Source organism: Sturnus vulgaris, chromosome 15 (assembly GCF_052056855.1).
Source record: "Sturnus vulgaris isolate bStuVul1 chromosome 15, bStuVul1.hap1, whole genome shotgun sequence".
Lineage (NCBI taxonomy): Eukaryota > Metazoa > Chordata > Aves > Passeriformes > Sturnidae > Sturnus > Sturnus vulgaris.
In genome coordinates, this window is record NC_142257.1 from 5,751,947 (window position 1) to 5,770,435 (window position 18,489).

The 18,489-nt window shown below is 45.7% G+C and overlaps 1 protein-coding gene across 3 annotated transcripts in view; it reads right to left on the reverse strand.

Moving 5' to 3' along the window:
• The window catches only part of GRIA1 (glutamate ionotropic receptor AMPA type subunit 1), a 122,023-nt gene that overhangs the window by 52,796 nt on the left and 50,738 nt on the right, over positions 1 to 18,489 (reverse strand). For all 3 annotated transcript variants that reach the window (XR_015806970.1, XM_014876044.2, XM_014876045.2), the window contains exons 3-5: positions 12,494 to 12,733; positions 10,963 to 11,147; positions 6,475 to 6,528 (exon numbers count right to left, since the gene is read on the reverse strand). Coding sequence is in view for 2 of the 3 variants with exons in the window: in XM_014876044.2 (XP_014731530.1) it covers positions 6,475 to 6,528; positions 10,963 to 11,147; positions 12,494 to 12,733 (479 nt within the window). In the remaining variant the exon portion in view is untranslated. The remainder of the gene's footprint in view (positions 1 to 6,474; positions 6,529 to 10,962; positions 11,148 to 12,493; positions 12,734 to 18,489) is intronic.

Below are 18,489 nucleotides of genomic sequence, written 5' to 3' on the forward strand. Positions count from 1 at the left end.
TGATGGCTTAGGTGACTGCAAATGGCTGAGGAAACCTGTTAGTTTAACACAATTTTGCTGAAATTTAAGCAAATACATTTTCCCTTTCAATAGCTGCAATACAATCTGTCAGTTACTCACCTGATGCTCTGATTTTTTTAAGCCACAGTAAGTCAGTCATGTTTTTGAGCTCTTATTAACTACTGCAAAAATCCTTCCAAAGTTGCTGTTCATATTCTTCTGTGTGGGCATTTTTTGTATCAAACCAGATAATTTTCTTATACATGAGACGCTTAAGTTCAAGCAAAATTTAATTCAGGGCACTGCTATGTCTTTTACTTTCAGTAATTCAGATGGGATAATGTTGTATGGGGTTCTTCTGCTTGATAATTTTTGAATCAGGACAGAAAAGCTGTTTGGAAGTGAAATGCAGAATTTTCACTGATATTGTCTTTATCTGCACAGAAAATTAATTTGTCCCATGAGCCTACTTGCACCAACCTCTCAGGAAGAAGAAAAGTCAAACAGGCATAATTTTAGAACCCTGAAAGTAACTTAGGACATATTTTTCCAATAGAAGAATATAATTTTTGCAAGACCAGGCATCTTGAGTTCTTGCCAGATGAGAAGGACATGCTGTACACATCCTTCTGGAAACTCCACGAAGCAGAGTTTCAAATGCACACCTGAGCCTTGCTGACCTTGTTTGTGCCACCAGTCAGCAGCACCTCAGGGGGCAGGGACAGCACTGAGAGCTGGGGGGGACTCAGATAAACACTGCAGCTTTCAGGCTGATGGGAGACAGAAGTACAACATTTAACTGCAGGTAAGCAGGGAATGGAGCCGTGGGCACACGGCCAGTTGCACAGGTCACACTGTGCTGGGGCAGTGGCACAGATGTGACTGTGCTGGGGCAGTGGCACAGGTGTCACTGTGAAGGGGAAGTGGCACAGGTCACACTGTGCTGGGGCAGTGGCACAGGTCACTGTGCAGTGGCAATGGCACAGGTGTGACTGTGCTGGCCCAGCGGCACAGGTGTCACTGTGCAGGGGCAGTGGCACAGGTGTCACCGTGCTGGGGCAGTGGCACAGGTGTCACTGTGCAGGGACAGTGGCACAGGTGTCACTGTGCAGTGGCAATGGCACAGGTGTGACTGTGCTGGCCCAGCGGCACAGGTGTCACTGTGCAGGGGCAGTGGCACAGGTGTCACCGTGCTGGGGCAGTGGCACAGGTGTCACTGTGCAGGGACAGTGGCACAGGTGTCACTGTGCAGTGGCAATGGCACAGGTGTGACTGTGCTGGCCCAGCGGCACAGGTGTCACTGTGCAGGGGCAGTGGCACAGGTGTCACCGTGCTGGGGCAGTGGCACAGGTGTCACTGTGCAGGGACAGTGGCACAGGTGTCACTGTGCAGTGGCAATGGCACAGGTGTGACTGTGCTGGCCCAGTGGCACAGGTGTCACTGTGCAGGGGCAGTGGCACAGGTGTAACATTGGCAGGGACAGTGGCACAGGTGTGACTGCAGGTGCAGGTACAGACCCTGCCTGGGCACCACAGACCCAGCCACACGTGCTGCAGGTGTGGATGTCCTGCCCTGGGGATGGCGAATTTGGGAGGGTTCCTCTGCCCTCTCTGCCCCCAGTGTTGGTCTCACATTGCTGAGTCTCAGCCCTGGTGGTGCAGAAGTTCTTCCTTCTGGTCTTTGGGTGCAAAAAAATCAAAGCTGCCCATCCAGCCCAGGTGTGAACTGGATAAACCCAGCACACCCTGTCTGACTCCTGCACGAGCCATTCTGCTGACAAAAATGCTGTGGGAAATGATGATGCCCAATGATTTTTGCTTTTTTCTTTTATATATTCTCTATATTTTAGAGATATTATTTTATATATTAATATAATATAATACATATATTTAATATTTAATATTAAATATCAAATAGTAAAATATATTATATATTATATTTTATATTATATATAACATAATATATTGTATATAATATATGATATATAATATATAATATATAATATATAATATATAATGCATTATATATTACATTAATAGAATATAATATCCAGTAATATAATATATATTATTTATATTTTTATTTTATCTATATTATTTCTATATATATATTTATAGAGAATACATTTTATACACTCTCTATTTTCTTTACACGTGTATTTGTAAATTTGTGGTTTATTGTATCTCTGGCTAGTTTCCCCAGGTACTTTCCCATACCTTTTCCCTAGGCAGAAAGACAAAACACATCCCAGGGCCCCAGTCCAATCTTGTTTTTTTCTGGGAGTTGAGGCTGAAAAACAGCTCTTCAAGACACATTTTCAAAAACAAAGTTTAGTTTCCATCTGAGGGGAGAAGATTTAGAGATGGTTGAACAGGGGGAAATTGCATCACCTCTTGTGCTCCTAATTGATTATTTTTGTCAATTATACTAATTTGCTAAACTTATAGCACTGTATTCACCCCGTGGGCTGGTGAGCATTTCGTGGACATTTTTCCATACCTGCTCCTGGAGGCCTGCAATAAAGACCAACCTTTATATTACATCCTATTCTAATATTTTCTTGAAAGTGTGTTGTTTTATTTCTGGGTTCCTTAAGGCATCACTGGTAACCTCCACCAGCCATCAAAGGGAAACTAACATAGCCAAACTCAGTGCTGACACAGGTGATGTAGAATGGCACAGCAAAAACTGCTTACCTTCCCTAATCAACACTGTTTTTATCTTTACTTTTTCCTGCTACCCCTGCCATCAGCAATCTTGTACACTTATCTATTCATCTTAAAAAAAAAAAGAGCATGAGCATTTGCTAAGAGAACTATGTGGACTAATGCACCAGGAAAGAAAAAAGAGGCTAAAGCACTGTATGTGGCAGCTGTCTTTCATACTTTTCCTTTAAAGACAGGTCACACAAATGCCACTTATTTAATGACAAGGATTTTTCTCTGCCCAAGAGAGCTGATGCTCTCCCAGTGCTGACAGCAGTCAGCTCACATCCATGGTTCAGGACAAACAGATACACAAAGCCAAGGTTATGGGCAAAAAGCCTGAACATCAAAAGAAAGGAATCCCAGAAGTTTCTAAGCTTTTTCCTCTGATAGTATTGACTGCATTTTTTTTTCCTCTTTGTGGTTGCTAGAACTGATGATTTCAAAGGCTAAGAACAAAGCTTAGAAAAATAAGACTCACAGAAACAAACATTTTTAAAAGTTTCCAAATCTCTTTGAGTTCCAGAAGGGAAGAGAGAGAGAGAATGACTGCAAACCCTCAGTGCCAGTGCACCTGACAAATATCCAGGCTAGCTCTGGTAAAGCTAACTGGGGTAGCTCTGATGGGTACTGGTTAAAGACCAGGATTTCATCAGTTTGAAAAGCCATGAACAGTGCCAAATGTGGCCCGAGGAGAGGCAGGGATGCTCACAGAAACCCTTCCCCTGGCAGTCACACCTTCATGGGATGGGCAGAGCTGGGGAGACAAGACAAGCTGTGTCTTTAGCAGGCACAGCAGGTTCAGAGAAGGATGTTTGCCCATAGCCTAAGGTGCAGAATGGTTTCATTTTGTTTGTGAACACGAAATATTATTGTCTCACCTTGGCAACAGCAATTTCACTGAAAAAGAAAGCTGTTCCTGCTAGGAAATACCAGCTTTCACTTGCTGCTGTCAAATCCTGCTCAGCACTTTACTACAGCTCACCCAGAGCAACTGCTGGGCAAGCACAGCAAGGTTAATGCAAGGCAGTGACTCTGCTCGTGGACTGGCTGTGGCCAGACAGGGAATTCCTCCATTCCAAAATGTGCCTATGGATGATTTTTTAACGACCTTATTCAGCCTGTGCATGGCCTTGCAAACTTGTTTTGCATTCCTGATGGAACACAAGTTTGAAGCTGCTGCAGCTGGGCAGAGGTGTGCTGCTGCTTGGGTTTTCTGGCTGTGTATAGCTCTGAACAAGCATATAGCTAAAAAAAGGAATTTAAGAGGGGTTATCCAGAAATGTTTCCCAATATTTGCTTCCAGTGTGTCATTTCCATAACAGTGTTCCCATTTTTCCCTGCCCAAGTAGGTTAGGCAGAAGGCAGGAGTTGGAAATTCCTCCCCTTCCTCCAGCTAGTGAAGGAGACTTGGTGGCTATGGACCAGCTGAGGATTCCTTTGACCTGGTCTTCACACAGAGAGTCCTAAACTCAGGACTGCCTCAGCCAGCACAGGGCACAAAAAATAACTCATTTGGAAACCCAACACATGCAGGTTTTAGCTCTTAATTTATTCTCTGAGGACTCAGTGCTCCAGAATGAGCCAGTTCCTCAGAGCAGGGCAGTTTTCCAGGCACGAGGGTATGTGTGTGTGTGTGGGCAAGGCACGCCCTGTCATCCTGGGACATGTCTACAGGAGAAAATTGGGGGTGTTTAAGGTCTACCACTATGAGTGTGAGTCAGTGGGAATAAATTACAGCACGTTACACCCTCTGAAGGCTCTAATCCAGCAATGAGATGTCCTCAGAAGAGGGTAAAACTCACTGTGATCTCTTGGATCAGAGCATTCGCACCAGGGTTTAACCCTGCCACATGCCAGCTTCTGCCAATCTCTCATAAAATCCCTGGCCCTCCCCATCGAGGGAGGCTTTGCTGTCCTTCCTTGCTGCCCTGTGGTCTCAGAAATGTGGGATCTTCAGAGCCTTTTTGCCATTCTCTTTGCTAAACCCATCATCCAGTAGCTCTTATATGGGTGCAGCAAATTACAGGAACTGATTTGGCTTCTGGTGTCTCAACCTGCCCATGTTGTTCTGGCCTGGAAAAGGCCTTCTTAACCTTGAGGGATGCCAGAATTTTTTTTTAAAACAGTCTTCCCATGTTGTCTGACTATCCCTTACTCTTTTTTCTTTTTTTAAGTATTCCCCTCTCTGACTTTTGGCCCTTGTGTGATGCTGGGTTTAAAGGAGCAGGAAAGACCAAAGGTAAAGCTTGAATTCCTTTCACTCTTCTCCTTCTGCCTGGAATCCAAGCTGCTTGGCAAGCACACCAGTGGATTCTGGTGGTTCTATCAGACACTGTGGGACCCAAAGCCCCCTCCACTGAGCTGCAGAATGTCCCTGCAGAGGGGCTGGAGAAATGAAAAGCCTTTTGCTCTAAGTTAATTATTTATAACCCATATTGGCTGAGTATGCAACCTCTTCCAGCCAGCTCTGCCCTCTCAGCATTTGTGCAAAGGCTGAGAAAAGACATTAAAGATGGGACAAGTGTATTTTCTCTGGGTGAAGGTGGGAGAGCATGGTGTCCTAAGACAGAAGGAAATGTCCTTCAAATCTCCTACACCTGAGTGTTCAGTTCACCTCATGCCTTCCATGCATTTATCCTTATGAAACTGTGCAGAGAGAAGAGGTGACATTCTCATTCAGCCTTCCATGTGGGTGTACATAAAATTGCACAGACATGCTCACTCCAGTGACTCCAGCTCACTTTCCTTCTTAACTTTAATGAAGGGCCTTTCATAAACATCCAGAACCTGGGTTATGGCAAATAATAATTTTTTTTAAAATTAGCAACTGAAGTTATTGGCTGCTCTGTAGTTTTGCATGTCTCCCCCTGCACAAGGTAACATTTTTATCTCTGTAATTACACGGTAGGCAGCCAGCACGGGGTGCAGGGTCAGTACAGGGCACTCCAGGGTAATGATGTGGCCATTTTTGCCTGGTAAATTACAGAGTTATCTTGGGACTGAGAAAAGGAGAAGGGCAGCAACTGCTTGACTAATTGGTAGTTTAAAGTTTAATTACCCCAGAGCTGACGTGCAGCCTCCCAGATGCAGCTCTGTGCTGAAAGAACAGGTCCAGAGCCTGCACCCACATGGCTCAGCCCATAGGGACACAGGAGTACCAGGGGGAGCAGCCTCAGCCCAGACTGCCAACAGCCCCCCATCCTCTGCTGGGCATCTCCTGGATGGATGGACACATTTGGGGAGGAGAGGGTGGGAGCTCTGCTGTGGAAAACCTCAATTTCTATCTCTTACCTCTCCCTTAATCTCCCTTGGCAAAGAAATTTTCCATCCTCCTGTGAGACTTGCTCCAGGAAGGTGGCCCTGCCACTGCCCAATGCTGTTCTGTCCTCAGGCAGCACCTCCCTGCACTAAAGGGAGAATCCTTTCCTTAAAGAAATCTTTATATTCAGTTCTGTCCCTAGAGCCATGACTGTCAGATTTCATTCAGCACCGAGGGGGAGTGAGGAAATGACTTTGGTCTTCATCTGTCATCCAGCCAAGGTCAAACCACCACAAAACCCCAGCACACTTGGAAATACCCTGCAGATAATCTTGTTGGTTCAAGAGAGAAAATTCCACAAGGAGAGCACAGCAAAAGAGTTTGGTTTTTTGGTTTTTTTTACCTAAAAGGTGGATGAGAAAAAGGGTGCACAGCTCAGTAATTATAAATATAGTGCTTTACAAAACTGTGAGATAGTAAAAAACCCCACCAGTTAGGGAAACTCACCATATTTGCCAGAATGTAGTGGTACCCATTCCCATTTTTTTCAAGCTTGATGATCTGCAAGGTAAAAACCAAGGATAATTAGCAAAGATCAACTAAGGAAGAAGAACTTCAATTACCTGAGTTATCTGCCCTTTCTCACTCTTCCTTGCTGAGACTATTCAGCTGTGAGCAGGAAGACATAGCAAAAGAAAAGTTCACAATCTTATTAGAGGATGGCCAGAGTTTTCAAACATGATATCTGAGCAGCAAACCTGAAATTAGACAGGACAATATCCCTAAGAACATTGTACAGGCAGGGAGAGAAAACAACCAAACCAACCTGTTTCCTACAGGTTTGGGGGAGAAAAAAAAAAGCCTTAACAAGATTTGTATTTCAGACACCAAAGAACAATTAGGGAGTTGGAGTACGTGTGTCCTATGAATGCAGCTGAAACATTAAGCAAGAGTAGAGAGCATTTTTTGCACATCCTCCAAGCTACAGCCCCTGCTGCAAACATCTGTCTGGGAGAAATGGCTGCAAGTTTAGGTTATGGGTAAATTTTTCTGCTTTAGTGCTCCAGTGTAGTTTCAAACTACATCTCCAGAATGAAGGCATTTGGGCAAGACACAGAGTATTCCCCTGCATATTCATTGAGATAATTTATAGATTCATATGCATGGTGTCCCAGTATATGTGCTTTGCCACTTACTCCTTTGTCTCTGACACTTCAGAGTCAGGTTTTTGTTTTCTTTTATCAACACAATTGCTTACCAATCTGTAACAACGGAGTTTTTATATGTTTTTATATGTTTCCCTTTCTTTTTTCTTTTTCACCGGTTACAGATTTGCCTGTAACTGGAGGGAACAGAGGCACTGATCAGATGGCACTCATCTTTTTCTCCCTTGATTTAAAAAGAGTACAGAAAGAATACTAGACTAGAAAGTCTATTATTCTTTCTGACTTCATTTTTTTTCACTGAAATTCCACTCTGTTGATTTCCAGCAGCACTGTTAAATTCTTACTAGTTTACTAGAGTCAGATACCATCTGCATTTGAGCCACTCTAAATACAGAAAGAAGAAAGTGGAAGAAAAGGCCCAAACCAACATGCCCTCAAAGCCTGTACAAACACAAGATTTGCCAGTTTCTGAGAGAACTGTGCTGTTTCCATTATGTTTCTTGGCTGGCAACGCTACCTCTTATTTCCATTGTCATATGAATTGATTCCCAATTGCTGCCTGCATTGCCAACGTGCAGGCAAAATCTGCACAAACTGCAGTGAGGACAGAAAGATCCTCACAGCCAGAATGATCATAGAACCACTGCTGTGTCAGATTCAACCACAAATCAGTCTACCCAGGACTTCTCTCTGATACCAGGCTGGCAGCAGGTACTTGAGAAGTGTCAGATGAGGGCAGACACTGATCCTCCCCATGGGACAGCACTCCCAGATTATCATGAGCAGCCATTTAGGGATTTCCAAATGGATTATAAATGAGCTGACACTTGCTCTGTGCAACTGGTTCGTCTGCCTTAGCCCTTCTCTGATGAAGTGCTCTTGTATGCATAATAAAACTCATCTGGTTCCCAGCATTAACGTGGGGGTGGCAATTAACTCCAGTGAAGGCTTCATTTAGAAGCAGTTCCTTACACAGATAATGCCAGCTCCACCAGCTTCCCTGCACAGGATCCCTCACTGTGGCTTCTGCTGAGGTGTCTGGAGCTCTGAGGAAAAACCTCTCTCACCTAAAGCTATGAAGATATACACCTCATTATGGATGGTTTTCTGAGCATCTTCCACTGCCAGAGCTAAGAGGCAAAACCAGACCAAACTTGTCCCTTTCCATTCATCAGCTGAGACTGACCTTTGCAGCAAGTCCCAGACCTTGTAGGAGGAAGGAGGATCTCTGGTGCACTGGGATGTCTAAGAATTATGATCCAATTCCCCTTTTCTCCAGTGTCAACAACAGCTGGCATTGGCTCCTTCAGCCCCGAGTCTCCTTTGCTATTTTATGAGGTGTCAGAGCCGATGAACCAGAGAGGGCTGCCATCCAGCTCTGCCTGAGCTGTTCATCTTACAGCCCATCCTCCTGAATTATGAAGCTCGTTTCCTGTGTTTTACACAGTTATTTGTGATCTTAATTTATTTTAAAATGCTTGCTCAGTCCTAATGTGTCCGGACAGCAGTAGCAAGCTGAGGTTATAATAACATTTATCACTCCTCCTGACTGTGGTGAGAGGCTGTGCTGGGCTGCATGCTGATTGCTCACTTGGGCCACCTAGGTTTCATTACCCACTTCTTAATGGGCGAGTTTGACATCTATTAGAGAGAAATCCTCTCAGAGTGAAACACTGGCAGAGGAGAAATTCCAGTTACTCATTTTAATGAGAGACAAGGAAGAAACAATAGAGGGCTTTGATGGAACACAACCCACCAAGTACTTATCCCATTAAGGATACACAGCACAACCCCACGGCAACCTGCCCTGATCCAAGGCCTGGCTCACAAATGACAGGTACCCTGGCAAAGATAAATCAAACCCTTGAGACATGACACAGAGAAATCTCCCAGAGAGAAATCAGGTAATTTTTAACACACAGAGCACTGGCTCCTCCACAGCTGCAGAGTGTGAGGGCTGCCTTGCTGGAGTCACTGGTGTTATTTGTGTTTTGTGTATGGAGCAAAAATGAAAAGCAGCAGTGTGGGTGTGAGGGGCACAGGTGCTGGACAGCCATCCCCAGCTCTCCTGCTCACCTTGGAGCACAAATCACAAATCCTCTGCCACCAAGAGACAGAGACAGGCTTGTCAGGGAAGACGATAAACGCATTGAAATGTCCCCAGGAGGCTGAGGCAGCTCCTGGAATACCTCAGACAGTCAGAGGCACAGGGCAAACAGCACAGTGACATTCCCACAGAGGCTGCTGGTGTGGTGAGCTGAGAGACCAGCCAGCAGTAAGAGCCCAAGTTACAGTCCCAGCTGAATTTCACATCCCTCCAGTCATCTGTGCACTGTGAAAAACCTGGCATCACTTTCTCACACGGGGACAACTACCTCTGCTCTCAGAAATCCTGGTGGACTTGGAACAAGAATGTGAAAAAGGGTGAAAATGGACTACACAGGCCTGAAAAAGTTGTTCTTAGCCCTGTCCCTCACAGGAGTGTTACCTGCCAGGCACAGATGTCTGCTGGAATTGCTCTGTAATTTTTGTAGTAAAACACAACTTTGTACCTCTTCTCCCTGGGAACAGATATTTTTTATAGCATTGCAAAACAAATAATCACAGTATCTGGATTTTTAGTGTTCGTACAAATAGCTTTTCCTATACCTAGGTTTAACTCTTGCTCCAGTTATGTGAAGAAATTTGAAAGAAAGACTGATTTTCCTGCTCAGATCAAGAAGACTAGATAAAACTTGACTATACAGCTTAACATACTGTTAGACAAACCAAGCTAAAAAACCCGACACTATTAACCCTAGGAATTTGATTTACTCTAAAGAAAAGCCAAGTTCACTGCCTAAGTCTTGTCCAAAATTTTGTTCAACTGCAGCTGCTCCATAGCCAGAGAGAAGATTTTTCCCTCTGGAATAACCTGTTTTCTCTTCCATGAATGTGACCTTTGCTTTGAGGTTGCAACCTGTTCTCTGCTTTGTTATTCCACACAACAGAGGAGCACCCAGAGACCTCCAGCAAGGATGGATCGTGCTCATCACTGAGCTGTGCATCTGGTGAAATGTCAGTCCCTGTCCCAGACAGGGAGCAGCTCAAGTGTGAGACAGGAGATGACGGGTACCTTAGATAAGGAAATGTGTGAAGCATGAGGTAAGAGCTGATTATGAGGAGTAAAGCAGTGGAAATTGCAGGGTCCTTTCCAAACCCTTCCAGTGGTGTTAAGGACTTGGTTGTAGGTGTGAGAGGGAAAGGTCTTGTGGCTGGAGTTGAAGTGTGAACTCAACCCACCCCTGGCCTTGTATTTGTCTCCTGTCCACAGAAATCCATATTCAGGACAGATGTACCATAATCCTTCTGTCCTGCTGGCACAGCTGTGAGAATTTGGTGCAGCACATGGAGGCTGGAGGAGCAAGAATCTGGCAGTGCCAATTCACACCTCCACCTGAACTCAAAAACTGGAGAAAGACTCAGCAGCATCAGGAGGTGCCACATCTTGTGCACACTACTTGGAGGAATTAGCACAAAGCAAACCCATTGGGGAGCAAGTGGGTGTAAAGGGCTCAGCAAAAGAGTCAAACAAGTAGGGAACATGGATCAGTGGAGCTCACTCAGCATGAATTCATGAGAGCTTGTTCTATTCCTGCAGCTTTACTGTTTTCACAATAACATAACAGAAATACCTGCAAGCCCAGCGACTGCAAGGCACACACCCCAATTCCAGTGAGAGCCACAAGGTGACAAGCATCAGGTAAGAATGGGGGAATTTCTCCAGGGAGAAACAACCCTTCCCAGCCTGTGTGCAAGACCCCTCCCAGCAGGCCCACACCAGCACAACCTTGTTAAGGATGATGTTCAGCCTCTCAGATTCGCAGTCCACCACCACCAGCCTTTCCTTCTTCTTCTCCAGCTCCTGGAAGAGCAGTCGGTAGCCCTCCTCTGTTGTTGTCAGGATGTTGACAGCTGTCACCTGCCAGTTCTTCTCAGCTGCAGTGTCCAGCACTTTCTGCAGGACTGACAACCCTAGGGTGGGAAGAGAAGGGGGAGAGCCGGGTTTTAGCTGTGCAAAGGCATCTTTCCATCCTCCTGACAGCCTGTGTAGCTGCCTCGAGCCAGGCTGGAGACAGAGTCACAAGAGTGCAGCAGAGCCACAGAGAGCAGCTAATAGTCTAGATCGGACCCAAACTCAGCTGGGCTAGAATTAATGACTCCTGCTTTTTCTGTCCTAGCACAGATGATTCCAGGACTAATTTTCCTTTGTAATCGGCAGATCAGTCTCGTTGATCGGGCCCTGCTGTGGGATACAGATAAGAACTCTAATCCCTGTCTTTCTGTCTGTCACTACCCAAATAACTTGATTTCTCTCAGCCATAGTTTCCTTCTCATCTTTGATCTGCTTAGGCTGTGTGCTCCTAGGGTTAGGGACACCCTCAGCAATTACAGCACACTGTCACACTCAGCACCCTTCTCTCTTGGCAGCATCTCATCTGGACACCAGTACTGTTAGAATTATGTTGCCTAAATTACATGCACAGCCTTCCAGAGGAGATGCACATAGAAATTCTCTGGAATTGTTTTGGACAACCCTAAACAACCCTGTGCTTTTGGAATATTCAGTGTGCCCATGCCTCATGAGAACAGAAAGCAGGTGGGATGCTTTCATACCTTCTCCTTGTCACTAAAGCCCATCCTGTCCCTTCAGGGGATAATTATAACTATCAAGACAGAGATGTGAATCACCTTACCTCTGCCCTATCCTCCACAAGTCTGCTTTGCTTGCAGCCTCCAAGCCTGGGGCTTAAAACCCATCTGAGAGCTGGCAAAACTGAATCATGGAGCAATGAGCTCTCTAGCCCTGTTTGAGGTTTAGAAAGTTAGGTATTATCTTCCATTACCCCACAAAGGCTTTTGTTCTTTTACGTGGAAAACTGACATGCACCGACATGGGAAATTTGAAGTTTTCCAAGCTGCCTGCCAGAAACACACATTTTACACCTGGCTCTGGGCTTAGGTGAGACCCGAGTGAGTGTTCATGTTTATAAACTCGGGACTCAGTGGCCTTGAGTTTGACAGACCAGTTCAGTATGGGACCTATTGAATAGAAACAATTGCCCCATTTCAAATTCCAAACCATTTGCACATCAAGTATTTCCCTCGTGTTGATGGGGCTCAGATCTGACCCCATGAACACACACACAAGGGTCAGGCTGATGCTTCGTTTAGATCAATGCTCACCTTCAGCAGCAAGGGATATCAGAAGAGAAACAGAGAACAGGGAAGGCATAGATTGACCCAGGACCAACAAGTTTTGGAGGTAAAGACTCGTTCTAGACAGTGTTTCACTGCCTGGTGACACAGCTGTGACTCACCCCGGTCAGCATCGTAGATGTACACGAACTTCTGCCAGCTGTAGTGCTCGATGACACTGATGAGAGCATCCTGGAGCTCGGGGCGCAGCTGCAGCACAAACTGGTTGGAGGTTTCCACAGGGAAGCTCGGGGTGATGAAGCAGACGTGGAGGGCCCCGCAGAAAGACGTGAGCATGTTCACTGTCCTCCTCTCATAAAACCCAAAGATGGCATAGACGCCCTTGGAGAACTGTGAGCAGACTGCAGGAGCAGAGGGAAAGGTTGTGAGTGTAAAAAATCAAGTAGGTTTCTCAGCAATATCACCAAAACAAACCTTTTCCCTGAAATAAGCTGCAGGGTCTCTCTGGACTGCATAATTTTCCCCCAGGTGAGTGGGTTGGTGAAGGTAACCTGTGAAGAACAGGGCTTGTGGCTGTGGAGTGCCCTGCCCTTGGCCTCCACAGACCTGCTTTTCTTTTCATAGGAAGAAATCACTCAAAAGAATGAAATCAGTGTCCCCAGGGCTCTGCTGAAGATTTTTTCTGCTTCTGGAGTAAAATGGGTTATCTGAACATGGGAACCCCTCAGCAGAAAGAGGTTACTGCAGCCCTGGATGCATTCCTGGAGCAGAAGGAAAGCACAGCAGCACGGGCTTTGTGGCCAACAGCTCCAGAGGGAAGCCATGGCTGAGGAAACTACTCTGAGAAGGCAAAAGTTCACCAAGGTTCAGCACAGCTCCAGGGGCATCTGTCCTGGGGCATGAGCTGCTGGCTCCGAGTCAGAGCCTGTGACACCAGGAGGGTGTTGGTACTTGGGAACACAACTTTGGCAGCTTCTGTTTTCCCCACAAAGCCATGGAGACAGGGCTGTGAGCCCAGTGAGGCATCAGCAGTGCCCTGGGAGGTGTCTGCCAGGAGGACTGGCTGGGTTCCCTCCAGGTGTCTGTCTGTCCTCATTCCCTGTGCTGTGCAGGGGGGCTCCCTTGGGCTGGAGCCCTTCTCTGGAGAGCACTTAATGACATCGTGGGAGCTGCTGGGAAAAGGCCTCAGGATCTCAGTGAGACAGAGAGTTCACCCTTTGGGTTGTAAAACTTAGCCCCTGAGACAGTCAGGCTCATTTAGTATCACCCCTGTTTATGGCACATCCCAAGTTACCATCAATAAATCTCCAGGCTGGAGGTGGTGGCAGTGACAGCACTTCTCCCGTGTCAGAGCTCTTGTCACCAGTGTCTTCTCCTCTTGTCACTGACTCTGAAGACCTCTGGCTGTGACATTTATACTGACTCGACACTTAACACATCTCTTGCCTGCTCTCCAACGTGAGTGCAGGCTGAGGAGTTGGATGTGACATTGGGACATTCTGGGGTCCCTCTGCTCTGCTCGGGAATCCCCTGACCTGATTTCTGCTGCCAGTTCCAAACCCTCTGCACGTGTGGCTGGAGACAAGGCTCCTAAACACGAGCATCCTTAGCTGGGCTCCATGTGAGCTCTGTCCCTCCAGCAGGGACCCAAAGTCAATCCCGGCTGGCTTACAGCCATCCTGGAAAATCCTTGTTCCTCACTTTGCTTCTGCCAGCACCAAACATTCAGAGGGAAGAGCAAGGAATCCCTTCCCACTGTGCAAAGCATGTCCCTGCTCCCATCTCACCCCCGAAATGAAGCAGCCAGGCTTCGTGGTGCTGCTGAGAGCTGAGAACGGAATCTTGTAAGACTGAAGAAATTTTATGTTTTGTCTTGGAGCTGAGCCCAGTTTTTGGGCATCCCAGTCCCACAGTTTGCTCACAGGGTCACTCATCCTCTTCTCACTGATTAGCACCTGTGATCTCAGCATTTTCCTCCCACAAGGGAATTTGCTGTTCTGCAGGGCAGGGATGCCTCAGAAAGCCCGAACCGAGACGGAAATAACCCTCTGTTCTCTTTATTTTCACAGCAGTGCCTCTCTTTGCAATCAGCAATTGTGTCTGTATCAGCTGGAGTCACTGCCCTCATCATGAGACTGACACATTCAGGAAGAAAAGTAGCAGATACAGATGGAAATAGTCTGAGCATCGTTTCCATGTGACTGGAGCAGTGGGTCTAATGAACGGTGCGAGATACCATATGTGAGAGATCAGAACGTGATCTCCAGAGACCCAGGCTTCAGCCTCCCTGAATGATTAAAGAGACATTTTCAGAACAGCTGAACAATCCACTACAATTAATAATCCAGACAATAAACTTAGCTGGCTTGGTTTGTTTTACACAAGGCATGGTTTCCTTGGATTTTCTTTTCTATTCAAAAGGAATCTATCATTTTTCATGTTTTTTTTTTAACTCTGTGGCTCAGTCACGCTCAGGATTCCCTCCTACACTGTTCTGAGACATCATCAGTGCCAGCATTTGAAACAGATTGTACCAAAGACAACTGGGAGAGTGAACATTCTTTATCATTAGTAAGTTTGGAAAGAACCCTGACTTGCTTTGTACTTGCAAAATAAGAGGGGCCATGGACAAGGCAGATAATTTGGAAAAAAAAATAAAATTCTTGCCAAGAGTTATCTCCCAAAGAATAACAAAGAAACTCTTGTGTCAGTTAATCTGGAAAAATGAAGAGTGAGAGCTGTAGCTACCTTTCTGGGACAGAACTTGGCATAATGTAAAAGCAGTGGCTGCAAAATTATGTAAATCTCAGGGCTATTTTAAATTACAGATGCTCCAAATGAATTTACATAGCAAAATTAAAAAGAATTTACTTGCTTGTTATTTAATACACTATGAGATTGTTGGAACTTCCTTACATTTCCTTCCATCATTTTATGAAGCAAATTTGTTCTCATTTTTTAATGAGAACAAATAATGAGAACATTATTTTGTTCTCATTTGATTGCTCTTCAACTTTCTAATAATCTACAACTAAGAATTGTAAACCTTAAGTAGAGGAAGCAAATATTTTAAGCTTTGTTTTTGTAGTGACAAGCAGACTGATGGCTTTCTAAATAGATTAAGAAACATAAAAGGGATGAAGATTGTGCTGGAATGGAAGGTGCAAGTTGAGCTCTTCTGGTCACTTGTCTGGTGACAACATCACCCTTTGCCAGCCTTGTGCTGGCTATCTGTGAGCAGCTGGCCCCAGCCCAGCTCTTCCTGCAGAGGAGAGCTGCAGTCAGCCTGGAGACCAGCTCCAGCAGCTGAATTTGGACAGTTCCACCTCCAGCTCTCTCCTGCAGGCAGAATCTGGGTGAAATCCAACAGAGTGAATGTTTGCCTATCCCAGGATGTGAGCACGAGTGAGGAGGGTTTGCTTGGATGCAAAAGCAGACATCTGTGGCTGTTTGCAGGTGCTGCAGGGTGGGAAAGGACAGAGAAAATGTCAGTTCTGGGCTGTACCTGTCTCTTATCTTACACTGAATTTGTAATTTATGACAGAAGAGTTTCCCTCTAAAGTAGTCCTGGGAAAATACAGTCCATAATGATTGATAACTGTGGCAACTACTCCTGTGTTCTCCCTGATCAGTCTTGTTTAATTATCATTTTGGGATCTGTGGCTAAAGCATTCCCAGTGTGTGCTGTACCAGGCCCCATGGACACCTCATATCCCTCCTTCTCCAGGCACAGGATTTCTCCCTGAGATCTCTAGTGAAATTAGGTAAAAGCAGAAGCATTAACAAGATTGTCACCTGGTTCTGCTGAAGAGACAACCCAGAGACAACCACCTGCTCTCTGGATAGGGTTGCAGCCAGGTGAGGTGAGAGCTCACTGACTGCTCTAAAACCTTTTCTAACCTACAGCAAAAATCAAAATAGTTTGTAAGTTAGTTAAAAAGTGGCTGATGTGGTAGAACAAGCAGGGGAGGCTGCCCCTCTCCCCCTGTGGAGTGGAAGCCGTCAGGGAGCTGATGTGTCCTGGAATTCAGACGAGGAAAAAAGCATCTGTGATTCACTCATTCTTGGAATCCACAGAGTCTAGGATCTCTTGTCCTGCAGTGTTTCTCAAAATTTCTTTTTTCATATGGAAATAGTCAAGGTAAAGAACGTACATCAGAGAGAAACATTGATTTTACTGAAAGCACACACAAGAGAGGACACCTCTTTGGGGAGCTGAAGAGAGGCAGCTCTGGCAATCTTTGCAGATGCTTCCAAGAAAAAGAAAAATACATCAGTAAACACATCAACACTCACAATTTTAAATTGCACATTTTCTCTGTGGAAGAGGAAAGCAAAAGAGGTGTTTTGAGTCAGTAAAAATCCATGGTGGAATTATTCTTTTGGCTGCAGCTCTTAACCAGAGTGAGCAGATGAACAAGATTGATTTCTGAATTAGGAGACTCAGAGGTATTTTGCAAGTGGGTGTTTGACCTGATCCGTGTTGTCATGGGTGAAAGGCAGATGTCAGATAAAACAGATACCTCTTTTAGGTTTTGGTTAAAAAACATAATCCAAAAAGTTTCTCTCTGAAACCATCACCACAAAGAGGGGCTGAAATAGTTTTAGGATTTGAGGCAGGAGGAAAGGCAAATGGGCTGCACAGAAGGATGGAAATGAGAATTTGATCTCCAGCAGTGAAAACTGTGCATTCTGCTGAGAATCTGCAAACAAGACTGCAAAAAGGGAACTGCTCTCCAGGGACACAGCTGGGGAGGAAGCCTGGTAGGAGATCCTGGCAACTGCTCATCTGCCATCCCCTTTAGAAGCAGAATTTTCACCATTTCACTGAGTTTAAGACTAGAAAGGGACATTAGATCATTTCTACTGACTTGCTGTATCTCATGGACTATTAAGTTTCCCCCAGCTACCCCTGGAGGGAGCCAATAATATGGCTTAGTTGACTCTTAGGAGATTCAGCTGCTGCCTGTGCCTCTGTCAGAGAACAGAAGTGGCAGAGACAATGATAATACCCAAAGCCACAAGAGTGGTAAAAAACCTGATTAAACGAAATATCCCCAGATGTTCCTCACAAATGACTCATGTTCTCACTTGCAAGAGGGGACAGACACCCCAGATGGTCCCTGCCAGATCTCAGAGGCCTTCCTGACCCTGGAGAATGTCATGGCATCTAGGAGGGAAGGCACTGCATCTTCTCCAGGAAAGCTGTTCCTGCGGTGCTGAGCTGCACATTATTCACTGTAGCTCTCCCTCCTCCATCAAAAAAAAAAAAAAAAAAAAAAAGAAGGAAAAAAGGGGGAAAAAAAGAAAAACCCAGAAAATATAGATTCTAAAATAAGAAGAAATCTTTGAAACCACTCAACCTAGCACACACCAAAATGAAAAAGTGCCTTTTAAAAATTGCAAGGTAAGTGTGGCCAGACTTTGAGGGTAATAAAAAGTGATCCCAGTTATGTCAGTTTGTCCTCTGCAAGCTATTAAAGATGAGCCCTGCAATGCCTGCAGCCCCAATATCATCTTCCCGTGCCCAAACCTCCTGGGACACACAACCACCACCCTCACTTGCAGCAGAACACGCTCATTGACAACAGTGGTGTCAAGAAGCAGCTCCCACACTCTTCCCTTTGCTCACTTGGAGTGTGTTTGTGCACACGTGGGAGACAGGAGGGAGGATATTCACGCATAATTCACCCTGAGCACGCCCTGCCTGGAGGCGACCCTCGCCCGCTGATGGAGAACCTGCCATCAGGTTGGCAGAGCTGGTGGCTCCAAGGAAGGAGCTCTGGTGTGTGCTGCAGTGAGGCTCAGCTCAGCTCAGCTCAGCTCAGCTCAGCTCAGCTCAGCTCAGCTCAGCCCAGCTCAGCTCAGCTCAGCTCAGCTCTCCTCCCCAGTGTTTGTCCTCACAGCTCTCCACTGCGGCGTGGGTGCCAGAGCGCGTCTCCTCAGCACATCCCAGCCACAGCATGTTCCCACAGATTTCTGGAGCAGGGGAAAGCCAAACAGATCCCACACTCCCCCATTGTTCCACTCATGTGTTTAGCTGACAGCAGATATGTCCTACATATTTGATCAACTGCAAACCAGGCTGATGTGCTATCACAAGAAATACATGTTTTTCTTTCAAATGTATAAAAGGCACAGACGAGTGCTCCCTTCC